Source organism: Sarcophilus harrisii, chromosome 1, assembly GCF_902635505.1.
Source record: "Sarcophilus harrisii chromosome 1, mSarHar1.11, whole genome shotgun sequence".
Lineage (NCBI taxonomy): Eukaryota > Metazoa > Chordata > Mammalia > Dasyuromorphia > Dasyuridae > Sarcophilus > Sarcophilus harrisii.
The window spans coordinates 330,995,720-331,008,726 of record NC_045426.1 but is presented as its reverse complement, the minus strand read 5'-3'; the positions used below and the strand labels follow the sequence as shown (position 1 = coordinate 331,008,726).

At 36.5% G+C, this 13,007-nt stretch overlaps 1 protein-coding gene across 1 annotated transcript in view; it reads left to right on the top strand.

The window, feature by feature from the left end:
• TBC1D2 (TBC1 domain family member 2) overlaps window positions 1-13,007 on the top strand; it is a 53,955-nt gene that overhangs the window by 1,443 nt on the left and 39,505 nt on the right. The window contains exons 2-3 of the mRNA XM_031945561.1: window positions 2,785-2,932; window positions 12,292-12,439. Coding sequence (XP_031801421.1) covers window positions 2,785-2,932; window positions 12,292-12,439 — 296 coding nt within the window. The remainder of the gene's footprint in view (window positions 1-2,784; window positions 2,933-12,291; window positions 12,440-13,007) is intronic.

Here is a 13,007-nt window from a genome sequence, read left to right as displayed (position 1 = left end):
GATGTTCTATGCTGCCAAATTAAGTAAAGGGAAGCACAGATTACCCAGAACTAGAGCATTGAGCCCTAGTTCACTTAAATTGCATTAAATTATCTTGATACCTCCCATTTGTAGAGGCATTAAGGTGTAGAAAGTATTTAAAAGTATCCTGTAAGATGGATAGAAAAACTATTATTATTATTAAATAAAAATCTTTATGGGTACTTCTTCCCTATATGATGACTTCTCTACATTGTAGAGTATATGTACATAGGTAGTACTATATGTAGTATATGTACATATAGTATAATAAGTATAAATGATCTTCAAAGAGCAGCAAGGGGTGAAAAATTCAGCTCGCTTTTGTCAACCTTGTGATAAACTTCTAAGAAATTTATTTAGGCTGCTTCTCAGACCACAAACCTTATATTCAAAAGTCTTTACAACTTGGGCTTCATTAGCTTAGCCTTCTAGAATGCTGGTTCAAGGTTAGTGCTACCATCTTCCTTACATTGATTATCTTCAAATAACCCTACTTATTTGTTTGTAGATAGTTATTTTCATGTTACCTCTCCCTTTATGTTGAGACTGACTTTTTTGCCTTTTTATCTCAATTGCCTATAGAAGATGCATAAAGAAGTGCTCACTAAGTATTTCCCAAATATTTCAAAGTGATTTGTGATTACAATGTTCTTTTTATTAAATGAATTGTTCTCTTGGTTCTGCTCATCCCACTCTGTCTCAGTTCATATAAGTCTCCCCAAGTTCTCTCAAAATGTCTCCCCATCATACTGATAGCACAATAATAGTATTCCATCCCACACATACACCAAAATGTATTTAGTCATATTCTCAATTTGATGGGCATCTGTAATATTCTTCTCTAAAATGTAATATTCTCTTGTTGGGGTTTTCTTGGGATCTCTGGAGGCAGCCTTTTTTTCAGTTCAGTAATCACCATAATTGTGCCCAACGATTAATGTCCAAATCCTTTAATCTCCTTCCTGGCGCTGGGCAACTTTCTGGAGAGCCTTTGAGCTTGGCCTTGGTTCTAGAGCTTGAGCTCCCACCTGCTTTCTCTGGCTTCTGAATCTCCCCCACTCCAAAGGTTTGTGCTTCAGCCTCCAGCCACAACAAAGGTGGAAGATGGAATGATGGATACTTATTGATGGATTGACTGGCACATTCCATACAATGATGAGACATTAGAGAAGGCTCTCAAAAACATAGAATATTATAAATAAAGCTCAGAGTAAGCATCCTGCCTAGTGAACCAAGATCTTTTGATTATAGGCAGTAGTGAGAGTCACAATATCCAAGATTATCCATAATGATATGAGTAAATTTAGATATGAATCTATCTATTCATAAGTGATATGAATAAATTTAGAACTGAAAGAGACTTTAGAAGTCATCTGGTCTAACCTCTCTCTTTTTAAAGAAGAGAAACTGAGGGTCTGAGAGGTTAAATAATTTGCATAAGGTCATGCAACCAGAACCAGCTGCTGACCTCCAGCCCTTTGACTGGAGTAAATCCAGTGCCCTTCATACTTTATCCATACTGCCTTCTTGTGTTTGGTTCTAAGCACCGTATTTTAGTTCTGCAAACATTTCAATTCCTAGCTATGTTCAAGGCCAAGGACTGACCATATCATTTCCCTGGTCAAAAACCTTTAGTGGTTTTCCATCAACTGTAGGATAAAATACAAAATCCTTGGTCTGGCCTCCTTTTCAGATTGATTTTATGCTATAACTCTCATCTTCCATTTAAATGCTATAGCAGAAAGAACATTGTATACAAAAATAGAAAACATCAGTTCAGATTCCAACTCTTAGTGATTTTCTACTTGACATGGGCAAATTATTTAATTTCTTTGTTTCCTCATTTTCCTCCTCTGTAAAATAAAAGCATTGGACTAGATTGTCCCCAACTCCCCATCAGGGCAGAATCTTTGATCCTATACTGGGCCTCATTCCTTCACTAACATGACAAACCAGTCCTTCCTTAACTGCCTCTCAGGTTCATTATCTTCATTGAAGGCTCCAACTGGGAGCCAACTTCTCCATGAAATCTTTGGTATTCCTCTCATCCCTACCCCCCAAAAAGACTTCTAATGCTTTTTCATTGAATGACATTTGTTTGTGAACATGGTATCTCTTTCCAGTGGAATGTAATCTCTTGGACGACAGAGGCTGTTTTGTTTTGCTTTTTGTGCTACCATTGTCAACCTAGCAGAGTGCCTGTAGTGGGGGAATTGGGGATGTAGAAAAGGGAAAGAAAAGGAATACACGTTTATTATGTTATTATTTTTATATAGTTCTGCTCCATCCTCACTTTTAGGACATGTGACATATCAGAACTCTGTGCCTTATGTTGACAAAGAAAAGCCATCACTTAACTATTAGATTTTTATTTATTGAAAGAGAAACTTTTCCATTCCTGATAATTCCTAAATATTTTATCTCCCCACTCTTTTTAAATGTAAAATATTCTGGCAATTCTGACTAGAGTCAATCTAAGTAGAAGCTCTCTTGATTCATCACCTTTGTGACTTTGGGCAAGTCACTTTACTTTGGAGTTCTGATTACCTTGTCTGTAAAAGGAAGGGTTTGAAACAGCTGATCTCTGAGATCCCTTTCAACTCTAGCCATATGATTTTATGTTAGAATTTGAGTTATCCTGAAAGAGGTGGTTACCATACCTTTCTCCCTCCCTTACTCCTTCCTTTAAATAATATAGAGATAACAAGAACCAACTTGCTTCACAGGAATCAAATATTGAATCTAAGTTTTGTGACTTCTTAGGCCGTCAACAAACAAACCATGATGTACTGGTTGCAGCAGCTTCAGTTGAAGCGTTGGAAATATAATAACAACCAGCCTGGAATCCTGGTCTCAGGGATCACAGATGAAGCTTTGCCTGGGAATGCTTCTCCCCTGCACATCACACTAGGTATCAAAAAATAATTTTCTTTCTATTGTGAACCTTTTTTTTTTTTAACCACAGTTGAATTCTTAATTATGTGGTCATTATGAAAACTGGAAACTAGGGGAATTCTTGGCTGCAGAAACAGTGCCTACTGTTTAAATCAAGTCAACTAAGCATTTATTAAGTTCCTATTATATATGTCAGACATTGTGCTAAACACTGGGATTAAAAAAAAAAAAAGGCAAAAGCAGCTCCTGTCTTCAAGGAACTTATATTCTAAAGGGAGAGACAACATGCAAATAACTGTGTATAAATAAGATATGTATGTATATAAATATTGACATATACAGGAAAAATTGGAGTCATCTAAGAGGGAAGGCCAAAGTGAAAAAAGAAGGTATAGCAGGCATGGAGGACAACCCTTGAAATTTCAGAGTCTACAGACTGAATGTGTTGTGGAAGTAGCAGTAAGGAGGCCAGTGTCACTGGATCGTTATCCGATCTAACACTCGTTTATTAATTGCCTATGTGCTAGGCACTGTGCTAATATCTATAATTAATATTTTTAAAAAGCCTTTCCTCAAGAGGCTTATGATCTAAAGGAGAGGAGAAAACAGAAAAAGGGGAACACTGATTAGTAGGTATCTTGTTCCATGGAGGGCAGCAGAGGCAGAGTGGCAGGAGAATCAAGTCCATAAGCCAGTCTGAGGGCTGAGGGGTGGGGTCAGTCTAGACTCCAGTTGGCTGCATGGTGATGAGATTGGAGGGGAAGCCGCCCTTAACATGGGAGGAACATCATCTTGAAACCAGGTGGAGCAGCATATGCAGAGGGGAATGACTCCTAATACAAGTGTTTTATGCAAAGACTGGAAAGAGAGAGAGGGAGCCAGGCTATGAAGAGCTTTAGGAGTCAAACAGAAGATCCACATTTGATCTTTTAGATCACTAGAGTTTATCGGATTAGGGGGGTGGCTTACACTTTAAACAGATCACTTTTGGCAACTGAGTAGAGTGTGAATTGGAATGGGGAGGCTTGAGGCAGAGAATCAATCAGAAGACAGTTGTCATCCAGCTGTGAGATAAGATGCTCCTTCAGGTGGGTGATGGCAGTAGCATCAGAGAAAGAAGAGGTATTGAAGTCATCCTTTAGGTAGCTGAGAAGATACCCTTCCGATATGTAAGAAGTTTATTAGACAGGATCTTTGCATACTTTGTAGAAGGTAACACTACGGCAGAGCAAAGCAAACTGACATTTATAAGGAGCAACCTTCGCCTCTTTACCACTACATTCTAAAATATTAAGCATTTACAGATCAGAAGGGGGGGAAAACATTGTTATTAATTGTTAGAGTGACAAAGTTATACTCCCAGATATAATATTAACTTGACACTGTCAACTTGTCACTTGACTCCTGTTGAGTATTTATTTAATTTTATATTCCTAAGCTTTATAGTCAACTAGAGTTAATTGTGATTTTTCTCATTGATAAAATTGTAATCTCTTTAACTAGTTTGAGCCCCATCCCAATTCATGATAATATTAGTTTTTAATGAAATGAAGTCTCAAGTCAATAAAGATTTAAGCATCTGTGTTATATGCCTGGCAGTGTGCTAAATTGTGCGCAAGACAAGAAAGGCAAAACTTGTTCCAGCCTTCAAGGAGCTCACTATATAGTGCTCAAAATCTAATGTGAAATTATCCATTCCCAATAGTAACTACACTTATCTATTGTAATTAAAAATTATAATTATTTCATCTATAAATCATTAATGAATGAAAATATCAATAGATGTAGACATATTTAACTACCTAGAGTATTTTATGCCCTTTCATGTCTCAATACTTTAGTAGTTAACCACTTTTCACTTCTATGGAAACTCAAGTCTTATTCTACTTCAATCCAGATATTGATGAAAGTCTTTTAAGAATCTTCCAATATTTCTGTTGAATATCAGTCATTTCTTTGTCTTTCTTTTATAGTTTCATAGTCTTTCCCAAGTACATTGTACTTGCCAGTTCTTCACAGACTCTTTCCGGGATTCATTTCATAAAAGTTTCTTTAAAACATATCACAATAGTTGTTTCACATGATCTTCTTCCTCTCTGGTATTCTTCACAGATTTCTCATAGAGCATGGGTCAAATATAAAATACACACCTCCCTGACATCATTGGGAGAAGTACTTTGCAGTAAGGAATTTTCTCAACTTCCTAACTGCCAGTACAAACATCCCACTTCTATACTTTTAAAGAGACAATAATAATCTTTGTAGCCTCTAAGAAAGAGATTGTAAACAAGTTACACTAACAAATGTTATATACATATTATGGGGTGTTTTTTTAATTTCCTTTATCAAAAATAGAATATATATACTTATTCTGTTCTCTTTTCTGGCCTATTGTTTCTGGCCTATTGTTCAGGTTATGAAAACATAAACTCAACAAGGAAGCCCTCCACAGTCTAACATAACACAGAAGTTCTCCAGAAGTTGGAGAAATGTTCTACTTCTATGTGAAAGTGAATCCCTTCTCCCTAGGCCTACCTCATTCTTAATTCTTACAATAAGTATAGGTACTGTCCCAGGGGACAAAAATGCTCCAACTCTCAACAAAATGATTTTGGACACATTATTGTACCATGAAAGAGAATGTTCTGAAAACAACATGTTATATGCCTTTTTAAAACTGAGAACCTCAGTGATTTACATATTATTTCAAGAGTAATAATCATGCTTTTTATTGCAAAGGGAATTTAAAATATAAAGAAATATTAACACCAGTTCACATCATCTAGGAAGTTAGTAGAAAAGAGTACTCAAACCCAAGTGTCAATTTAAAAGTTTTTAAGTCTTACCCACGTGTAATTAATATATTACATTTATATGGATTTATTTTCAAAAATGATTCATATACATTATTTCATTTGATCCCTATAATTCCTTCATGAAATAGGTGAGCAAATATTACCCCTATTTTGCAGTTAGGTAAGAAGAAGAAGTTTCCTTAACTTTTTCTAAGACTAAGCAGATACAGCTAGGAGTATATGATCCAGCACTGGCACATGAGTCTAGGTTTTCTGGCTTGATATCCAGTGTTCTTTCTGAGGTATCATGCTACTGCTCTAATGTATCGCAGTTTCTGGCAATGGTATCAATTCTAACTGCTTGATGCCTGAGATGTCTATCATATGCAAAGATACTGATGCTGCCCCATCATCAGTTGCTTTGAAGTAGTAATAGTGAATTTATGATCCCCTGTCTATTCTTTCTTCCTGAACCCTTTGTGATTAAAAAAAAAAAAAAAGTATACATTTGTGAGATAAAGGAAGCTGGGGTTAGAGGTTCACAGTGGCACTCCAACAGAGGTAAGCCAGCTGGCACTTAGGACCAACTTTATATGAAATCACTGTCAGCTTATAATGTCGTTGAGCTGCAAATAAATTTGTATTTGTGGATCTTAATTTGACTCAAGAATCCTCTTACACGCATGCATTGTGATGACAGCTTTTCAGTTTGTATGGCTCCTAGATGCATTTTCCCCTTTTCTCAGCTAGATAATTCAGTTGCTAACCCTCAGTCCAACCTAGTGTGCTCCAGGCTACTTCTGACACTGATGGGAAGGAATCAGGAATGAGAAAGGGATCACAACAGCATTTTACTGTAGCCATAAGGCCACAGTATAATGCCATTCAAATTAAAATGCTTTACAATTTTTCACAGTTTTCTATAAATGCTGAAAACTAGCTAGGACCTCTTGACCATAAGTAGAAAGATAAAAGAAAATCTGCAAGAAAAATGTTTTACCCTTTGTCTGAATCTAATTTGAAATAGGTAAAATATACTACAATCACGACCTTTATAGAACTACTAGAAAAATGCATATATAGTTAAACTACTAAAACTATTTCCTTTTGTGATTAAATCCCATTCATGTGAAAATTAGAAGAGGAACATTAGAGCTGCATAGTGTTGGATTGGTATTTAGAATCTTTCTAAAGTTTTACGTCTCTAGAGACTATCATTAATAAAGATCCTTTTTATTAAGTTGTGTCCCTTCCCCCATTTCCTTAACTTCTTCCTCTATTGAATTTCCAACCCTGGTTTCGTAGATGATTGCATAATGAGTTTGAGCAATTCCAAATAATTAGAGTCAGACTGGTGTCAACCAGCCTTGAGATAACTGAATTCCCACATGACTGGTACTGGAAACTGACTAACCAGAAGAATATTCTTAGTTTTCACACTCATCTTTTTCCTTTGTTGTGTGGCAGTTTATTTAGAACATCCACATATAATTATTGTTTTGTTGTACAATATCTGCGTAGTATAAACAGAGCCTATATTCCAAGTTGCCTTGTCTCCTTAATTATAAAACATCTGCTTAAGGCTTTAGGATGTATACAATACCTTTTAATCTTAACGTGCATTTTAACATAAAAGAATGTGTTTCCTACTTCCCTGTTTCCAACAAGTCATGCTCTAATGCTTCATCCTGGTATGGAGGTGACACAGGACTTTTGGCAGCTGTGCCAGCAGATCACAAATTCTGTCACATCCTAAAGCTACACCTATATGTATCTGTCTGTCTATAAAGCTTCAGATATAGGTTTGGGGACAAATTGACAGCTAGTGTCACAAGTGAGAATTGAACTATTGTCTGTCAGCCTCCAGAATCTTGCACACTTTCCACTAGAGCAAGAATCCCCTCTTCAGCTGCTTAACAAGTGGCTCTCTTCTACCCACGTAAATACCTCCAATGCCTGGGATCTCATTTACCTTCTGAGGCTGCCCATTTCATTTTTAGTCCATTCTGATTGTTGGGATTTTCCCTTATTTCAAGCAAAAACATGTTTGTTTCGATTGTTCTACTTCTGATCTCTGGAGCCAAACAAAACAATTCTTATCTCTTTTCTACATGACTGCCCTTCATATATTTGAAGGCAGTTAATCTGTCTCCCATAAGTCAATTTAGGAATGGAGTCAGAATATGTTAAGTGGAACAAACAAGGGCCAGAGGAAGGGAAAGCTTGTATTTTGGATGATCTGGAAAGACTTCATGAAAGAAATAGAATTTGAGTGGTTAAGCAATTACAGTGCATTTGTCAGATTGTCAGCTCTTAACAATGCTGTGAATCTCTCCACACATAGACATACACACACACACACAAATATACACCCCTTATTCTTATACTCGGTTCAGTTAGCTTTTCAAAAACACGATTTCTTCCTGTATCATAGTATCTTGAATATTTTCATATTGCTGCTACTTTATTTCCCTTTGGATAGATTTCCCTACTCACTTGAATTAAAATTGGCATATCTCAAGTACATACTTCTGATATCCTTCATCTAGGAATTTATACCACTTACTCTCTCATCACTTTTATCCATTTCTGAGCAGAAAAGCCATTTCCATGTTTTCTGTTCTCCTCTATGTCTTGCTCTACCTAAGATTTATGTTGAACTTCAGGTGCTTCCAAGTCATGCAGACATTCTATAGATAACTGGGCATCAGCCACTAGAGACTAGAGAGGGAGAGAGAGTCCATAATTTTAAATACAAAATAAAAATCATCTACATAGGTTGAACAATAATATTAACAACTGAAGCCAATGCAGTAGATGAGATCAATGAAAGTGTGTGTAGAGAGACAAGAGAAGGTTAAGAATTATACCTTGAAGGCATATTTATTTAGATAAGCTCCTTGAGGTCAGGAACACTAGAGTTATTATGTCTATTATTATGTCTCCTCAAGCACTTTAGTACATTGATATAACATATTAGCATCTAATAAATGTTTGTTGAGGATTGTAAAAGGTAAGAAGGAATAAAAGCAAGATGAACAAAAAGAAGCAGCTACCAAGATAGAAGGGGTTAAAGAGAATAAGGTGAGAGAAACAAGAGGTATTGAAGGTCTTCCAGGTTCTGCTAGTAGATGTTTACTAGCATCATGTTTTAAGCTCCTTCCAGATGGTATTATCAAATTTTGAATGTAATCTTAATAACAAGGAGTTTCTTCTCACCAACCAGCATTTTATACCACGAGTGTTAGATTTTCTAGAGTAGTAGATACGGAGGAATGTGAAACTAAATCAGAAGCTAGATGTATCTACTGTGCCAATAAACACAGTGTCAATTAAAGTAGGCTAGATGGGTGCAGAGGTAAACCAGCTTTCATTTTTGGCAAGAAATAAAGAAATGGTGTGTGTGAGTGTGTGTGTGTGTGTGTGTGTGTGTGTGTGTGTGTGTGAAAGAGAGAGACTGATGGTACTAAGAAGCAGTGGAAATAGACTTCATGGAGGATCATAAGATCTTATATCTTCAGCTGGAAAGGATTTTAAGATCCTGTGGTCCAATTCCCTCATTTTATAAATGAGTAAGCTGTGACCCAGAGAGGTTAAATGACTTACCTGTGGTTATGCAAATATTGAGAAGTCAAACCAGTTTTTGAGCCAGACCTTGAAGAATGGATAGTATTTTAAAAGTCATAAATAGTAAAAGGGCATCCCAAGGAGAAGGTACAGAAGTAATACAAAATAGTAAGTAGTGTTTTTTTCTGTAACTTAGTATATGTAAAGAATACTCATAAGAGTGGAAATATAGAGAGACTATCAATTATGTGGAGCTTTGATTGATAGCCTAAAGATTTTGATTTTGTTAACCAGTAAGTGGTTAGAAAGTGGGATAGAAGATAGATTTAGACTAAATCATCTCTCTTACCTTTGACTCTTATTCAGCTAATATGAAACTCTGGTTAACCCCCTTAATCTGATTTCTTGGACCTTGATGATGAGCTGAAAGACAAAATTTCAAAATTGACTCAACTTCATTTATTATAAACTTGTCAGTCAGTCAACAAGTATTCATTAAGCATTTATTCTGGGCTAAGAATTGTGAATACAACAACAAAGAGGCAAATACAAGAAACTCGGATACTATACTTCTTATACTCGGTTCAATTAGCTTTTCAAAAACACGATTTCTTCCTGTATCATAGTATCTTGAATATTGAACATTTATTAGATGCTAATATGTTATATCAACGTACTAAAGTGCTTGAGGACACATAATAATAGACATAATAACTCTAGAGTTCCTAACCTCAAGGAGCTTATCTAAATAAATACGCCTTCAAGGTATAATTCTTAACCTTCTCTTGTCTCTCTACACACACTTTCATTGATCTCATCTACTGCATTGGCTTCAGTTGTTAATATTACTGTTCAACCTATGTAGATGATTTTTATTTTGTATTTAAAATTATGGACTCTCTCTCCCTCTCTAGTCTCTAGTGGCTGATGCCCAATTATCTATAGAATGTCTCAATGACTTGGAAGCACCTGAACCGAGTATAAGTGGGTTGGTGGGATAGAAAGGTCAAGGGAAAGGGGAGGGAGGGAACTATGCTATAAGATTAAGGAAACCTAAGCATGGCATAACAAGATATCAATAGAAAGGAAAAGATTCTAGATGCACAGAAAGAGGGGATAATTGATTGATAAAGCAGGAAGAAGCTGTAGGGGATAAATTCGTAAGAGCACCTTATCAAGAAATAGGACCACCTCTTCCTCTGAAACTAGAGGAAGGAAAGAAGAAAAAGTGAAAGGACTTAGAAGTTTTAAGCTAAAGCTATGAGAAGTCAAAGATATAACAAAAGATGACCTTGATTTCAGTAAGGGAAAATAATGTCATTGAGCATAAAGGGTAGAGATAAACTTAAGACTTCAGAAGAGACTGAAAGAGATTTAGACCAATTGTGGAAATTTAGATTGTGAACTGATAAGAATAAAACAAGGATTTGTGAGTAGCAGTGAATATGCAGTTGAGGTTAAAATGTCCAAAATAGAATTCAGTTTCTTTTCCACAAAACCTTTCCCTCCTCCAAACTCCTTTATTTTTATCAAGAGCACCACCATCTTCCCATCTTAGGCTCCTCACTCACACTGTTGCCAAGCCTTGTTTCTACCTTTTCAAGAAATTATGCACATCCTCACCTTTCCACTCACATAGCTACCACATCTCAACCATTGCAGCAGCCTTCTAGTTGGTGTCCCTGAATCAAGATTCTTCCCATTCTGTCCATCTCCTCACAGCTATTAAAGTGATCTTCTTAAAACACATCTGACTGTCCCCTAACTATGCAACAAATCCAGTGGCTCCCTATTATTTCCAGGGTCAAATATGAAATCTTTCATTTGGGCTTCACAAATAGTCTTTCCAGTCTTCTCACAGTATTTTCCTCCACTTAGCCATCCAGCTGACCTTCACACATGACACTCCTCCCAACTCAGTACCTTTTTCTGCTTGTCTCTCATATTTGGAATGCTCTTCCTCCTCAGCTCTACTTCTAGATTCAGCTGAAATTCTAACTTATGCCAAAAGCCTTTCGTGGTTCCCTCTTCACCACTTATGCCTCTTATGGCCAGTCATGCCTTCCCTTTGAGATTAATACAGTTTTTATTATTAATTAATATCATAAATATCTGACATGTATATAGTTTGCATATACTGTATGAGTTTCTTGTATTTGCCTCTTTGTTGTTGTATTCACAATTCTTAACCCAGAATAAATGCTTAATGAATACTTGTTGACTGACTGACAAGTTTATAATAAATGAAGTTGGGTCAATTTTGAAATTTTGTCTATCAGCTCATCATCAAGGTCCAAGAAATCAGATTAAGGGGGTTAACCAGAGTTTCATATTAGTTGAATAAGAGTCAAAGGTAAGAGAGATGATTTAGTCTAAATTTATGGCTAAGGAATTTTTTAAATAGCTTATCAGTAGGTTAAGACTTAGGAAGGGGATAATTGAAGCCAGAGTCGGGTAAAGTGAAAGGGAGAGAATTGAAAGGAGAGGTTAGACTGGAAGAAGTTGAAAAAAACTGAGAAGGGCAAGGAGAGGGTTTAGTGTGAGGAAGTTGGAATGATAGAAGAATAAGAGGTTGGTGTCTCTACTTTTTGATTTCCGGATTTTAGATCATAGTATGCCGTAATAATCAGATCTAAAGAATGGCTCCTCTGGTATGTGGCTATAGCAGAGCTTTTCAAAAGGGGTTCCATGAATATTGAATTATAGGAGAATGATAGCTAGGGGAAGGAAGAGAACTTTGAACCAAGCACTAAAGTCATTGAGGAAATCAGAAAGGTAGCTGTAATTCTGAGATCAGGAAATGTGATCTGATGACATAAAATTTGAAATAAGAAGCATTATTGAGGATGGTAGTAGTTTGGAAGGATCATTGAGAAACAGAGTATCTAGACTTCTGCTTCTGGCCTTGTGGATCAGGAGGAATAGGTTAACATTTAACATGAATTTAAACATGAGCTTTTCATAGCACTATAACATTGGGTCCATTTGTTTCATTTCTCTTTTGTTCTCTTAGAACTAGATAATGCAGAAACTGATGAATTTTTCTGTCCTATGAAAACACCACCTGGGCTGGTAGGCATAGCAGCTGCTTCTCAACCTGTTCCAGAGATGCCCACTACCCTCCAGAATATTTCCCTCAAACACCTAGGAACTGAAATACAGTAAGTGATTAGGGAGTTGGGATAACTAATCTAAAACTGGGTACTTTCTGATACTATTAAAACTGCAATGTATTTAATTTTTAAGAAGTTACAAGCCAAGACTAAAGTGGTTGGATTGTTGTCCTGCCAATGTTATATACACATTGATAATGAGATTGACTCACGTGTTCCCAGAGCTAGCTCAGTGTTTGGGAAGTGCCAAAGGAAGGCATAGAAGAGATATTAGACTGACTACCAACTGAACTACAGAGCCATTGTGCTGACCTCATTGTTGTGTGTCTGTGAAACCTGGGCACTCCACCAGCACCATGCCAGGAAACTGAATAGCTTCCAGTTGGATTGTCTTAAGAAGATTCTGAAGATCACCTGGCAGGATAGATACCAGATACTGAGGTTCTTTCTTGAACTAAACTGTAAGCATTCCAACTCTACTGTAGAGAGTACACCTCTGTTGAGCTGGTTACATTGTTCAAATGCCAAATGCATGTTTGCCAAAAAGAGTTTTATGAAGAATTCACACAGGGTAAGCACCCACATGATGGTCAGAAAGTGATATGAGATACTCTCA